Genomic DNA, 16,248 nt, shown 5'->3' on the forward strand with positions numbered 1-16,248 from the left:
AAAGAGGCAATGTAGTAGAACACTGGGGAAAAGACCTGAAGAGGTACCTTACAGAAAACTTTTCATGACCAACAAACAAATGAAAAGGTGCCCAACCCATATTGATTATCATACTGATTATGGATATGGTCATTAAAATAGTAACTCACCCTTACTCAGACCCTACTATGTGCCAGGCAAACTTCTGTGTGCTTTCCATAAGATATCATTTCACATCCATCAAACTGGCAAAACTTTTAAAAGCACAACACATATCAACTTTTGGCAAGGATGTAAAGAAATGGAAACTTCCTGGCACTGCTGGTGAGAATAGAAGTACTTTACAGAGCAATTTGGCAATATCTGGTCAAGTTGAAGATGCAAATATCTCTTTTATTTATTTATTTTTTTTCGGTTTGTATACTTTTTTTTAAATTTTATTTTATTTTTAAACTTTACATAATTGTATTAGTTTTGCCAAATATCAAAATGAATCTGCCACAGGTATACATGTGTTCCCCATCCTGAACCCTCCTCCCTCCTCCCTCCCCATACCATCCCTCTGGGTCGTCCCAGTGCACTAGCCCCAAGCATCCAGTATTGTGTATCGAACCTGGACTGGCAGCTCGTTTCTTACATGATATTTTACATGTTTCAATGTCATTCTCCCAAATCTTCCCACCCTCACCCTCTCCCACAGAGTCCATAAGACTGTTCTATACATCAGTGTCTCTTTTGCTGTCTCGTACACCGGGTTATTGTTACCATCTTTCTAAATTCCATATATATGCGTTAGTATACTGTATTGGTGTTTTTCTTTCTGGCTTACTTCACTCTGTATAATAGGGTCCAGTTTCATCCATCTCATTAGAACTGATTCAAATGTATTCTTTTTAATGGCTGAGTAATACTCCATTGTGTATATGTACCACAGCTTTCTTATCCATTCATCTGCTGATGGACATCTAGGTTGCTTCCATGTCCTGGCTATTATAAACAGTGCTGCGATGAACATTGGGGTACACGTGTCTCTTTCCCTTCTGGTTTCCTCAGTGTGTATGCCCAGCAGTGGGATTGCTGGATCATAAGGCAGTTCTATTTCCAGTTTTTTAAGGAATCTCCACACTGTTCTCCATAGTGGCTGTACTAGTTTGCAGATGGACATTTAGAGAAATGTATACATATACCCAAGAATTTTCAGAGGAACCTCATTTGTAATAGGGAAAATTGGAAAGGATATAAATGTTCTCCATCAAAAGAAAGGATAAATAAACACCTTCTGGAATTCTCTACAACAGCGAAAATGAACTAGAGCTACATGTAGCAACATGAAGGAGTCTCAGAAAGTGCTAAATGAAAATGGTGTTTCAGAATGACACATGTACAGATTACCATTTGTACATAATTTTTTTAACTTTTTATTTTGTATTGGGGTATAGTCAGTGAACAATGTTGTGACAGTTCCAGGTGAACAGCAAAGGGACTCGGCCATATGTATACAAACTTCCCCCACCTGCCTCCAGCATCTAAGCTGCCACGTAACACTGATCAGAGTTCTATGTGCTATATAGTAGGTTCTTGTTGGTTATTCTTTCTAAATATAGCAGTGTGTACATGCCCATTCCAAACTCCCTAACTATCCCTTCCAACCACAAGTTTGTTCTCTGTGTATATAGTTTCAAAATATGCAAAAACCCTGTATTATTTATGAATACCCTCACTCTGGTAGTAGTATAAAAATACTCAAGATAAGGGCACTTCTAGGGAGAGGTGGTGTCTGAGAGACTGAGAAAGGTGCATACAGGGTGTCCACTCTGTAACGTTTTAAATCTTAAGAAAGGAAACCCAGGTACACAAGGCTTAGGGTTACAGTTTATTTTTACCTATGTTTTAAAGTGAACTTTTATTTACTAGTTGCTTTTATTTATTTAAAAGCTCCAGGTATACTTTTTATTATATTTCAAAAATTCTTTGAATGTATTTATTGGCCTGAGCCTGGTCTTCATTGTGGCACAAGGGATCTTTTCCTATCTTTTCTTTTAAGCTGTGCAATGTAGGATCCTCAGCTGTGGCATGTGGGATTTTTTACTTGTAGCATTCGAACTTTTAGTTGGGGCATGTGGGATCTAATTCCCCGACCAGGGATCGAACCCTGAATCCCTGCACTGGAAGCACAGAATCCTAGTCACTGGACCACCAGGGAAGTTCCTAGGGTTGCAGTTTAACAAAGCTAAGTAACGGGTATATGTGTGCTCAGCATGTTCAGTTCAGTTCAGTTCAGTTGCTCAGTGCTGTCTGACACTTTGCGACCCCATAGACTGTAGCATGCCAGGCCTCCCTGTCCATCACCAAGTCCAGGAGCTTATTCAAACTCATGTCCATTGAGTCGGTGATGCCATCCAAACAGCTCATCCTCTCTCATCCCCTTCTCCTCTCGCCTTCAATCTTTCCCAGCATCAGGATCTTTTCAAATGAGTCAGTTCTTCGTATCAGGTGGCCAAAGTATTGGAGTTTCAGCTTCAGCATCAGTCCTTCCAATGAACATTCAGGATTGATTTCTTTTAGAATGGACTGGTTGGATCTCCTTGCAGTCCAAGGGACACTCAAGAGTCTTCTCCAACACCACAGTTCAAAGGCATCAATTCTTCAGCACTCAGCTTTCTTTACAGTACAACTCTCACATCTATACACGACCACTGGAAAAACCATAGCCTTGACTATATGGACCTTTGTTGGCAAAGTAATGTCTCTGCTTTTTAATATGCTGTCTAGGTTGGTCATAACTTTTCTTCCAAGGAGTAAGCGTCTTTTAATTTCATGGCTGCAGTCACCATCTGCAGTGATTTTGGAGCCCCCCAAAATAAAGTAACTTGCACAAGGTCACACAGTTGGTAAATGATGGAGCCAAGATTCAGACCAGACAGTCTGGCTCCAGAGCCCTTGCTCTTAACCACTGTGAAATCTTATTTCCAGTATCGCTAAATTTACAATAATAATGCTTTCAGTTTGTTGTGTGTGGCAAATGGACATGAGTCAATAATTGACCTCCAATGTGGCACTGCCTCAATTAATTTAATTTTGTGTGTGAATGGCTTGTCTCAATCAGAGAGAAAGCTTTTGAAAGGCAGACACCATGTTTTAAGACAATATTTTTTTGTAGATCACTGTGTCATTCAATAGCGTTTTTTGCCCATGGAAAATTTGCAATATTTACTGAATGATTGAAGTGAAATACAAGAAAATTCATGAACCTTTCCACACAGAGGCATAAAAGGTTAATTCTTAGGTCAATCAGGAAATATATTCCTCAAGAGACTTTTCTGTGATTTTGGTTTTCATTAATCTTTTTGTTAACAAAAGCACTTTTGAGATATAAAGAGAATTTAATGATTTTCAGTATTGCCATTGAGTTGTATGATCATCACCACAATCAACTTTAAACCTTATCATCACTCTGCCTCAAAAAACCCTGTGTCCATTAACACCACTTTGCAGCCTTTCCTCTTTTCTTCCCACATCTCTGCCCAGCCCTAGGCAAGCTCTAAACTAGTTTCTGTCTCTAAGGACCTGCATCTTCCAGACATCTTTCAATACGTGTTTTTAGTGTGACTAACTTCTCTCACTTAGCTAATGTTTTTAGGGCGGTGGTTGTTGTTCAGTCACTCAGTTGTGTCTGACTCTTTGCGATCCTATTGATTGCAGCATGCCAGGCTTCCCTGTAGTTCACAATGTCCAGGAGTTTGCTCAAACTCATGTCCATTGAGTCGGTGATGCCATCCAACCATCTCATCCTCTCTCGTCCCCTTCTCCTTCTGCCCTCAATCTTTCCCAGGAACAGGGTCTTTTCCAATTAGTCAGTTCTTCACGTGAGGTGGTCAAAGTATTGGACCTTCAGTTTCAGCATCATTCCTTCCAATGAATATCCCTACAATGAACTATTATTTGGCAATCAAAAGGAATGACTCATTAACTATTTTATGCAACCAACTTACTAATGTATTGCAAGATTCCAGACCTATTTATACTTAGTTTTAAAAAAGTATTTGGTAGTAAAATATTCATAACACAAATTTTTTCCATTTTAAGTGTACAATTCAGTGACATTAAGAATATTCACATTGCTGTGCACCCATCACTAATATCCATCTCCAGAACTTTTTCATCATCCCAATCTGAAATGCTGTGTGAATTAAGTAGTAGCTCTCCACTCTTCCCTCCCCTCCAGCCTCTGGCAATCACCACTGTTCTTTCTGTTTCTATGAATCTAACTCTTCTAGATAACTGAGACAAGAGGAATAATACACTATTTGTCCATTTGTTACTGGCTTATTTCATTTAGCATAAAGTCTTCAGTGTTCATCATTGTTTTAGCATTGTCAGAATTTCCTTCCTTTTTAAGAATGAATAATATTCCACTACATTTTGATCATCCATCCATCAAGGGATGTTTAGGCTGCATCCACGTTTCAGCTGTTGTGAAAAATGCTGGTATGAACATGGATGTACAAATGCCTGTTAAAGTCACTGCTTTCAATTCTTTTAGATACATATCTAGAAGTAGAATGCATGGATCATATGAAAGCCCTGTTCAACTTTTGGAGGAACTGCCAGACTTTTCACAGTAGCCAGTTTTCCACAGTAGCGTCATCATTTTATATTCCTACCAGCAGTGACCCAGCATTCCAACTTCTCTAGATCCTCATCAAAACTTGTTCTTTTCCCTTCTTTTTAAAATAATAGTCATTCTGATGAGTGGGAAGTGGTACCTCATTGTCATTCTGATTTGCATTTCCCTAATGATTATGCCATATTTTCCTTAGCTATATTATCCAAGAACTACCTTATGATATTAAAAAAAAAATTTGTTTACAAAACAAATAATCCTCACACATATTATTAAATTTACTTATTTGAAGTCAAGTATATCCCTTACTGTGGAAAGTAAATTGCATGAATATGGAAGTTCCTGGGCTGGACACTTGTCATAGGTTAATCTTCCCAGGAAGTGAACTCTGAGGAAGTTCAGAGTGCAGGATGTTAAGGAAGGAGCGCCCTTGGGATGAACACCTGTGGGAGACAGGGAAACAAAGTTGAATTGCGATTCCCAAAAGTTTTAAGAGTTTAAAGTTGTCCTGAGATCAAAAAATTTGAGAGCCACAGGCCTAGAACGTATTAGGGGAAGTGAAACCAGCTCAGTGTCACTTCAAATCAAATTCTTACCTGACTACTACAACTGGAAGGCCCAGGACTTCCCTGGTGGTTCAGTGGTTAAGATTCCATGTTCCCAATACAGGGGCTCTGGGTTCGATCCTGGGTCAGGGAACTAGATCCTTCATGCTGCAACTAAAATGAAATTTGTAAAAAAAAATGCATGTCACAATAATGGTCAAAGATCCCAAGTGAGCAACTAAAACTTGATGCACCTAAAAATATAAAAAATTCTAATACCCACTCTCCGATTTCCTCCCTCTCTCTCCTCTATTCCTTTTCCTGCTTTTTCCTAAGACTGTCTCACGTCTCTAGGTGTGTTTCACTCTGCACCAGGTCTCCGGCATATATTTTGGGGTTTTATTGTTTTTGGCTGCACTGGGTCTTCATTGCAACATGCAGGTTTAGTTGCCTAAGGGCACATAGGATCTTGGTTCCCTGACCAGGGATGGAAACCATGTTCCCTGCATTGGAAGGAAGATTCTTAACCACTGGACCACCAGGGAAGTCCCCTCCAGCATATGTTTATCTCACCTTCTTCTCCACATCTTTTCTGTGGATTTCAAGACATTAAACTGCTCCTATTTTCCACAGTGGCAGAAGCATTCACTTTGGTGAAGACAGTTATAATACATTATATATAGTTTGTATTTTTAGAACTTGTGAATCCCAGAGAGGCCTTTTGTTACTGTACATGCTAACAGGGATGTATAGCATCTCATTCACATTGTAAGTTGATACTGGACTTTTGGAACAAAGTTCAAAAAATACGGAGAGCATCTATTTACTGTTTACTGTGAAGAATAAAAGTATATACAAAATTGCCATCAAAAGATTATGGGATGATTTGAGAGAATGGTATTGAAACATGTACATTACCATATGTAAAATAGATGACCAGTACAAGTTCCATGCATGAAGCAGGGCACCCAAAGCCGGTGCTCGGGGACAACCCAGAGGGATAGGGTGGGGAGGGAGGTGGTAAGGGGGTTCTGATTCATGTTGATGTGTGGCAAAACCCATCACAGTATTGTAATTATCATCCAATTAAAATAAATTAATTAATTTAAAAGAGATTAGACTCTCATATTTGTGTGAAGCCCATTCAAAATACAGATGTTCAACACCTCAGTTTATTTCAATCCAAGCACAGAAAGCACCAGAGAACAGAAAAACACCCAAAACTCCACCAAGTTCCAGTGTTCCTCTAGTGATATAATGTCTTTTGAAAGAATGTCATGCTACCCAGGACACAGAAAAAGCGAAGATATGAAGTAAGTGGGGTGAGGAATCGTCATGGCAATCAAATACCATTTATTTGAGGTAAGAAGAAGTTTTCCTTTTTGGTCTGGGGAGATTTTGCTTTTGGAAACATAAAGTGTTACTTTCTCCAGGCATCACACATGTGCACTGCACACACACAAAGTACGTAGCTGCTAAATTTAGCTGTGGTTCTGTCACAACAATGACAAAGTTTCCTTCTGACCACAATGTGTTTGCCTACAAATGGTTCCTCTTTCCAGGCTCTGCTTAGTCCATACACACATTCCTAGTATGGTGACCCCCACACTCTCACAGCGGGACAACTTCTTGAGAGCAGACAGCCAGGATCCGGCCATCCTCTCTAGGAAGAGACACAAGGAATTAAACTGTTTCGTAGCTGGTGGGTTCTGCAGCGTTAGACCCATTTCACAGAAACTGATAATCGCAGCTGATTCACTTTCACCGTGGCCAGCCTAGAATGACACGCAAATGAAGCCCCGTGTTGGGGGGGACCGCCATCACCTTGTGGAATGGGATTCAGTCAAGGTGCCACTGTCTTCTCCCGCACCTACTGCGCCACAGAGCCGCAGCACACAGACTCCTCCCCGAAGGGCTTCACCACCGAGCTGCCTTGGGGATGGAGGGCTGAGCGCAAACAGGAAATCAAATGGCATAAAGGAGAAATGAAAGAAAAGGGACTGAAAACAAATGGGATATTGTCAGCAGAAAGGAGAACAACAGAAGCGGAACCGCAAGATACAAGGGAACGCTAAAGATGAAAGAGTACTAGAACTTCCGGTAATAGTTCCCAGTTAGGAGTGCTTACCGTGTGTTAGGCACTGGATAAGCATTTCATGTGAGTTTGTTCATCTCATTCAATACCGACAACAAACCCTGTGGTATGTATATTTTACAAAAAATAAAACATGCTCTTGCAATGAAGAGCCCCCCAGCCACACACACACATTTAAAAGAAATCGAAAGAGGAGGTGATAAAAAGAAACAGGAAAAATGGGACAAACAGAAAGCACAAAACCAGATGGTAGAAATAAGCTGAAACATACTAGAACTAAACTCTACAGTTAAAAGACAATGATTGCCTATAGGATAGAAAACAAAGAGATTTGCACTCTATGCTGTTTCCAAGAGCATATCTAAAACATAGCAGAGACAGGCGAGTAAGGATGTGTGGAAAGGTACAAGGTACACACTACTAACCAAAAGAAAGCTTATGAAGTGAGACTAATATTAGTCAAAACAGAACCTGAGGCCAATAACATTCACAGATTAGTGAAACCTACTTCTTAGTGATTAATAACTCAGTTTTCTAAGTGCTCAATCCATCAGTCATATCCAGTTGTTTGTGACCCTTTGGACTGTAGCTCACCAGGCTCCTCTGTCCATGGGATTCTCCAGAGAAGAATAGTGGAGTGAGTTGCCATGCCCTCCTCCAGGGGATCTTCCCAACCCTGGGGTCGAACCCGTATCTGCTGTATTGGCAGGCAGATTCTTTATCACTAAGCTATTGGGGAAGCCCTCGATGGTTCACTATGAAGCTATAACAGTTCTAGATTTGCATGCCTCTGATGAAATAGCTTCAAAAATACATCTTTGTAAAGCAAAAATGAACAGAATTATAAGGAGAGCTTGATAGATCCACCACCAGAGTATCATAGTGGGAGATTTTACCATGTCTCAGTGACTGGCAGGTTCAATAAGAAAAGGAAAAACTCAGCAAGTGCATGGATTTGACCAACACAACCCACAGACTTGATATAATGTAAACACACAGAACACTGGGCTCCATAATTGGAGAATTGTTCCTCAAATACTCATGGAACACTTACAAATATCAGCTATGCATTGTGTCATAAAGCAAACTTAACAAATCTGCAAGGCTTGGTACCACCCTGGGAAGTGAGGATGCAGAGGAGTTAAGTGCTGGCCTTGGCTTCTGTGACTTAGAAGTGGGGAGGCTGGTCCAGAGAGCCCAAGGCCATGGCCCAGCACCAGGAATGTGACCCACAACGTGGTCTAGCTGCAGTCGTGCTTCTTTAAGTAGCAGAGAGTTAGAAAGAGCAATCCAGGTAAGGAGCTGTGGTCGATATGGTGTCATTTCGTTGGGGAACTAAATCAAGACAGGTGTTGCTGCTCCCCCGCCCTCCCCCAAGCCTGGTGTTTTCCAAGTGAATAGTGAGACTTCCATTCCTTGCTTGCTGAAGCAAATGTCCAACAGCCTGATAAGCAAAGTGACCTCTAAGTTCAGCTCAGTTCAGTCGCTCTGACTCTTTGCGACCGCATGGACTGCAGCATGCCAGGCTTCCCTGTCCAGCACCAACTCCTGGAGTTTGCCCAAGTTCATGTCCATTGAATCGGTGATGCCATCCAACCATTTAATCCTCTCTCATCCCCTTCTCCTCCTACCTTCAATCATTCCCAGCATCAGGGTCTTTTCAAAAGAGTCAGTTCTTTGCATCAGGTGGCCAAAGATTTGGACTTTCAGATGCAACATCAGTCCTTACAATGAATATTCAGGACTGATTTCCTTTAGGATGGACTGGTTGGATCTCCCTGCAGACCAAGGGACACTCAAGAGTCTTCTCCAACACCACAGTTCAAAGGCATCAATTCTTTGGCACTCAGCTTTCTTTATAGTCCAGTTCTCACACCCATACATGACTACTGGAAAAACCGAAGCTTTGACTAGAAGGACCTTTGTTGGCAAAGCAATGTCTCTGCTTTTTAATATGCTGTCTAGGTTGGTCATAACTTTTCTTCCAAGGAGCTTTTCTTCTTTTAATTTCATGGCTGCAGTCACCATCTGCAGTCATTTTGGAGCCCAAGAAAAGAAAGTCTGTCACTGTTTCCATTGTTTCCTCATCTTTTTCCCATGAAGTGATGGGACCACATGCCATGATCTTCGTTTTCTGAATGCTGACTTTTAAGCCAACTTTTTCACTCTCCTCTTTCAGTTTCATCAAGAGGCTGTTTAGTTCTTCATTTTCTGATAAAAGGGTGGTGTCATCTGCATATCTGAGGTTATTGATATTTCTCCTGGCAATCTTGATTCCAGCTTGTGTTTCATCCAGTCCAGCATTTCTCATGATGTACTCTGCATATAAGTTAAATAAGCAGGGTGACAATATACAGCCTTCAGGTGCTCCTTTCCCGATTTGGAGACAGTAGGTTGTTCCATGTCCAGTTCTAACTGTTGCTTCTTGACCTGCATACAGATTTCTCAGGAGGCAAGTCAGGTGGTCTGGTATTCCCATCTCTTGAAGAACTTTCCAGTTTGTTGTGATCCACACAGTCAAGACTTTGGCATAGTCAGTAAAACATAAGTAGATGATTTTCTGGCACTCTGTCACTTTGTTGATGATCCAAGGGATGTTTGCAATTCGATCTCTTGTTCCTCTCCCTTGTCTAAATCCAGCTTGATCATCTGGAAGTTCACGGTTCATGTACTGTGAAAGCCTGGCTTGGAGAATTTTGACCATTACTTTGCTAGCCTGTGAGATGAATGCAATTGTGTGGTAGTTTGCACATTCTTTGGCATTGCCTTTCTTTGGGACTGAAATGAAAGCGGACCTTTTCCAGTCCTGTGGCCACTGCTGAGTTTCCCCAATTTGCTGGCATATTGAGTGCAGCCTTTTCACAGCATCATCTTTTACGATTTGAAGTAGCTCAACTGGAATTTCATCACCTCCACTAGCTTTGTTCATTGTGATGCTTCCCAAGGCCCACTTGACTTCGCATTCCAGGATGTGGCTCTAGGTGAGTGATCACACCATCTCCATCATCTGGGTCATGAAGATCTTTTTTGTATCGTTTCTATGTATTCTTGCCACCTCTTAATATCGTTTGCTTCTGTTAGGTCCATATCATTTCTGTCCTTTATTGTGCCCATCTTTGCATGAAATGTTCCCTTGCTATGTCTAATTTTCTTGAAGAGATCTCTAGTCTTTCCCATTCTATTGTTTTCCTCTCTTTCTTTGCATTGATCCCTGAGAAAGGCTTTCTTATCTCTCCTTGCTATTCTTTGGAACTCTGCATTCAAAAGGGTATATCCTTCCTTTTCTCCTTTGCCTTTTCCTTCTGTTCTTTGGAAGTGCACGCTAGCACCCTGGTGCCCAGAGCAGTTCACAGCTATGCAAAGAGCCCCCTCCTCAGAGAAACACCTTGGATAGAGGGGATGGAGAAGAGGCAGGAGGGACTGTAGATTTGGTGTTCAGATGTAAATCATAACACATTCTAGACAAACAATGGAGGCTTTTCAGGGCCAGAAGCTGCAGGAAACTAACATGCAAATGATGTATTTGCATCTTTAAAGTGAAGAGTCCTGAGTCCTGAGGCACCAGCACAGATGGGGCTGTTGAAGACCTGATGGTGTGTACAGACTGGCCCTGCCTGGGTCAGGGAAGGGGCAGGACCTGAATAGGGCTTTCCTCCAGGGTGGAGCGGAGAAGGCAATGGCACCCCACTCCAGTACTCTTGCCTGGAAAATTCCATGGACGGAGGAGCCTGTTGGGCTGCAGTCCATGGGGTCGCTACGAGTCAGACACGACAGAGTGACCTCACTTTCACTTTTTACTTTCATGCATTGGAGGAGGAAATGGCACCCCACTCCAGTGTTCTTGCCTGGAGAATCCCAGGGACGGGGAAGCCTGGTGGGCTGCCGTCTATGGGGTCGCACAGACGGACACGACTGAAGCGACTTAGCAGCAGCAGCAGCAGCCAGGGTGGAGAGTGTAGAGAGAAGGTGGCAGGGGTCCTGGCTGAGACCTGGGCTAGTGGCTCTAATGACAGCACCCCAATCTGAGGCCAAAAGACAAGCCATGGACTAACAATGAGGCACAGGTGCTGCTGCTGCTAAGTCGCTTCAGTCATGTCCGACTCTGTGTGACCCCATCAATGGCAGCCCACCAGGCTCCCCCGTCCCTGGCATTCTCCAGGCAAGAACACTGGAGTGGGTTGCCATTTCCTTCTCCAATGCATGAAAGTGAAAAGTGAAAGCGAAGTCGCTCAGTCGTGTCTGACTCCAAGCGACCCCTTGGACTGCAGCCTACCAGGCTCCTCCACCCATGGGATTGATTTTTCAGACAAGAGTACTGGAGTGGGTTGCCACTGCCTTCTCTGAACAATGAGGCACAGAATCCCTGAGAAAAGAGAGAAAATCTGAGAGAAAAATAGCCGAGAAAAGAAGAGAAGCTAAAGGCAAAGGAGAAAAGGAAAGAAGATTTACCCATTTGAATGCAGAGTTCCAAAGAATAGCAAGGGGTCTGATCCCTGGGTCAGGAAGATCCCCTGGGGAAGAAAATGGCAACCCTCTCCAGTATTCTTGCCTGGAAAATCCCATAGACAGAGGAGCCTGGCTGGCTGGCTACAGTCCATGAGGTCACAGAGTTGAACACAACTAAGCACCTAGCACACAATGACAAAATAATCCCCTCCCAGTGGTGTCCATGACCTTATCCCAGACAACTGTGCATATGTTTGTTACCTTATATGGCAAAAGTGACTTTGCAGGTGTGATTATATCAATGAGTTTCAAAAACTAGTTTTTATTGACACATAGTTGATTTAAAATGTTGGTTTAGTTTCTACTGCACAGCAAAGTGAGTCAGTTATACATATACATAGATCCACTCTTTTTAAGATTCTATTCCCATATAGGTCACTACAGAGTACTGAGTAGAGTTTCCTGGGCTATACAGTAGCTTTTTATTAATAGAAATCAAGGATTTTGAGATAGGAAGATGATCATGGATTATCTAGGAGGTCCTATATATTTTTTCCCTTTTACACTAAAAAAATTTTGTACACAGATTTTAAAAGATTACCCTCCATTTACAGTTATCACAAAACATTGGCTATATTCCTTGTGGTGTAGAATACGTCCTCGCTCCCTACCTAACACCCAGTAGTTGGTACCTCCCATTCCCCTACCCCAACCACCAGCTTCTCTAGAGCTGGTGGGTCCAATCAAATCACCAGGATTTTATAAATGAAAAAGGAAGGCAGGAGGGTCAGAGTCAGAGAAAGAGATGTGACAAGGGAAGCAGAGGTCTGAGTGGTGCAGGAAGCAGTCAAGGAATGTAGCAGTCTCTAGAAGCTGGGAAAGGCAGGGAAATAGATTCACCCTCACACCCTCCAGAAGTGAACACAGGTCTGCCTACAGCTTGACTGGAGTCCGATGAGACTTCTGACCTACAGGATTCTAATATGAATATCATAAAACTGGGTGGTTTAAAGCCACTAAATTTGTGATAATTTGTTACAGCAGCCACAGGAAAACTAAAGGGTTCTTCCTCCATCCTCATCATCCTTAATCCTCACAATCACCCACTTTCAACGTATTCAGTGCGTACTTTTCCAGCTCACCTTCCATCTCCCAATATATATCTGTAAAAAAGAAGTGTATAGAAAGTTGGCTGTGAGTTTTGAAAAATCCAAGTACATAGCATGGTACTCTGTTGTGCTCAGATGCTCAGTCCTGCCTGACTCTTTGCGACCCCATGAATTGTAGCCCGCCAGGCTTCTCTGTCCATGGGATTCTCCAGGCAAGAATACTGGCGTGGGTTGCCATGACCTCCTCCAGAGGATCTTCTCACCTAGGAATCGAACCTGGGTCTCCTGCATTCCAGAGGGATTCTTACCAACTGAGCCACCAGGGAAGCCCAATATGGCAGTCTCTCATATTTAACATTTAGCTTTTTTCTTTCTTTCTATGTTCAACTTCGCATTATGTATCACCAGCTTTCAAATATACCTTCCGTCCCGTTCACAAAGCATGCTCCCACCAAGTGCCCTCTTTGGTCTTCCAAGTGCACCCTGTGAAGTCAGGCCTGGGATTTCTAACCCTGGAGTCAGAGTTTTAGGAAACAAGGGCTCAGAGGCCAACGACTGCAAGCTGAGACTCCAGAAGTCCAGGTCAAGGCTCCTTCCGGAGGCCGCCCTGCCCTGCCCTGCCCGGGTGCTCGGCTGGACACGTCCGAGGTTCCTCCGGGCTGCACACCATTCGCACCGAGCCGGGCGGCGCAGAGGCCTGGCCGCGACGAGGCCGGGGCCGCTCTGCCTGGCCGGCGATCGAACTCCCGGGGCGCGACGGAGGCTCGGCTGCCGCGGGGCCAGGTGTCGCGCCTCGGAAGCCGCTGCTGGAGCCGCGGGCGCCCCGCCCCTCCGCCGGCGCTGGCCGCGGGGTTACCTGCGGCCGGTGGGCGGGGCGGCCCTTCCCGTCTGCGCCGGCCCCCCCTGCCTCCAGGGCGGCGGAGCCGGGAAGTGGGAGAGGGAGCGAAAGAGGCGGAGACTGCGGCGGCTGCAGCCCGGCCGGGCTCCGAGCGAGCGGGGGGCTGCATGGAGCGGCCGGCGCGGCTCTGCGGGCTGTGGGTGCTGCTGCTCTACGCCGGCCGCGGCGGCGTGGCTGCGCCCGCGGGTGAGTTCGGTCCCCCAGCCGGGGCAGCGGGAATCGCGGCCGAGAGGCCCGCCGGGGCGCCTGGGGCCGAGGGCCGCGGCGGAGTCGGGGTCGAGGGCCCTCTCCGGGACAGCCCGCGGCCGCGGCGGCAGGCGCCTCCCGCGCCCGGCTGGAGCTTGGGGGACCCGGGGCGACCGGGCTTTCCCGGATCCCGGGCGGCGGGGGCGGCGGGGCGGGAGGACGACGACTTGTCGCCGCACTTCCCTTGGTCGTCGGGCAGCGCCGAGGAGCCTGGCGCTAAGGCCTGGGGCCCGAAAGGAGTTCGCGGGGTCGGGCCGGGAGTGTCGCCCGTGGCCCGGAGCGGGGATGAGGGGCTGCGAGCCCGCGGGGACGGCGACCAAGGTCCGGGAGTGCGGGTGACGCGCCGAGGCTCCTTGCGCGGCGGGTCCAGCGAGGTGGCGGCAGTCGAAGGGAACCTCTGAAGCGCCTAGTCCCTGTAGCAAAGGACGGGTCTCCTCTGGCGTACAAGAAATCCACGGGAAATCCGGGGCACCATCCGCGTGGAAGCCTTTTTCTTTAGTAACCTTTGTATTTTGGAATAATTGTCGATTTACAGAAAAGTTGCACAGATGCATACTCTTCACCTGGTGCGGCCATTTAAATGAACCAACCAGTTACTGTGGAAACTTGGGGGGAGGGGCACTAATGAATTCCTGAGGGACAGCTTTTGGCCTGAGCGACCTTCTGGACGTTTTTTTGGTGAAGATAGTAGCTCCGAAGTTGATAGGTTTTATTGTCACGTTGACACAAACACCCACAATTTGTTTATTGCTTTTTCAGCCAGTGCCTTGGGCTTTGAAACCCCAGCTGAAATGTTGATTAGGAAACTTGGATGCCCTCTATTGATTCAGTCAACAAAACCTATGCCCACTCTGCGTGCCTTGTGCCAGGCAGTGTTCTAGGGGCAGAGAATACAGTGGTGAGCAAAACAGAGCAAGTCCTTGCCCTTTGGAGCTGGTATGCTATTGGTAGAGTCAGCTTAAGCGGGGGGCGGGGGGGGCGGTAAATTATAAGGTCTGTTAGAGGGCAGTAAGTACTATGGCGAAAAACAAGGCAATCTAGGGGTTTGCCATTGTAAATAGGGTGGACTACGTAGACTGCCACTGAAAAGGCAGCATTTGAGGAGAGACTTGAGGGAAGTTTGTAGTTTGCCAGTCATTCATTCAAGTGCCTGCCTTCTTTAGTACTGAGCCAGGTGTTGTGCATTGGCTTAGAGCCTTAGAGTATATTGTGTAATCTTGTGTTCCTAGTTCACTTGGGGGGATCTGATTTCCATATCATGGGGCAGCTACAGTGCAGAGAAGGGAGGGGGGTCACCTTTCCCTTCGGTTGTTGTCACTGAGTTACTCAGTCACGTCCAACTCTTTTCCGACCCCATGGACTGTAGCCCTCCAGGCCCCTCTGACCATGGGAATTTCCCAGGCAAGAATATTGGAGTGGGTTGCCATATCCTTCTCCAGGGGATCTTCCCGACCCAGGGATCAAACCCGCATCTCCTGCATTGCGTTGTATTGCAGGTGGGTTCTTTACTGCTGAGCCAGCAGGGAAGCCACCCATCTCTTTAGTCTCCTGATTGTCACTGTGCCACTCCAGTCCCCTCCCTCCTCCAGACTCCTCTCCCACACACCTCACACCTGGAACAACAAACAGCTGACTCTAGCTGATACTGGCAATCCCCAACTAATCAGTTTTGTCACAGAGGTTCATTGGCGACTTGGTTACTTAGAAATACAGAAACTTTTTCCCATTGGAAATATTGATACAATTGCATTAAGATATGGAGGGGGGAAAAAGGGCAAAACAAAACAGGGGACTTGGCTGTTATAATGGTCTGACCTTACCCAGCTGTGGGACTTCAGGACTGGTCATTTCCCTCCCTCGTGCAACAGTGTTCTCTGTGAAAGGAGGTTGAACTCCATAAGTTTTAAGGGCTCCTCCAGCTCTAATGGTTTGAGTGTGTATAAAAATGATGAGGTTCCCAGCTTAGTTTTAGTCTGTGTAGATTGGTAAGCCCACATTGTGGCATTCTTAATAACAACTAGCATTTCTATAGTGTTTACTCTATGCCGGGCAGCGCTCTAAGTTTTCCACGTGACCTATTTCAGCTTTCCACAGAACCTCTCCTGTTGGTGCTGTTACCATTCTTGTTTTGTATAGGAGGAAACAGGCACCGCAAGGCCCAGAGGCTTGCCCAGAGTCTCGTAGGTGGTAGACTGCAGGAGGGAGCTAGGCTGCTGACCCCAGCAGTGGCTTCCAGAGACCATGCCCCTAACCACTGCACTCATTGCCTCTCTCTGCAGAAATGAGGAGAGTCCTTGGCTGGGAGG

The 16,248-nt window shown here is 45.2% G+C and overlaps 1 protein-coding gene across 1 annotated transcript in view; it reads left to right on the forward strand.

Moving 5' to 3' along the window:
• Window positions 1–7,158: 7,158 nt before the first annotated feature.
• Window positions 7,159–16,248, forward strand: part of LOC139181212 (dedicator of cytokinesis protein 11-like) — a 205,748-nt gene continuing 196,658 nt past the window's right edge. Inside the window, exons 1-3 of the mRNA XM_070784117.1 lie at window positions 7,159–7,248; window positions 12,304–12,377; window positions 13,400–13,882. Coding sequence (XP_070640218.1) covers window positions 7,159–7,248; window positions 12,304–12,377; window positions 13,400–13,882 — 647 coding nt within the window. The remainder of the gene's footprint in view (window positions 7,249–12,303; window positions 12,378–13,399; window positions 13,883–16,248) is intronic.

Source organism: Bos indicus, chromosome X (genome assembly GCF_029378745.1).
Source record: "Bos indicus isolate NIAB-ARS_2022 breed Sahiwal x Tharparkar chromosome X, NIAB-ARS_B.indTharparkar_mat_pri_1.0, whole genome shotgun sequence".
Classification (NCBI taxonomy): domain Eukaryota; kingdom Metazoa; phylum Chordata; class Mammalia; order Artiodactyla; family Bovidae; genus Bos; species Bos indicus.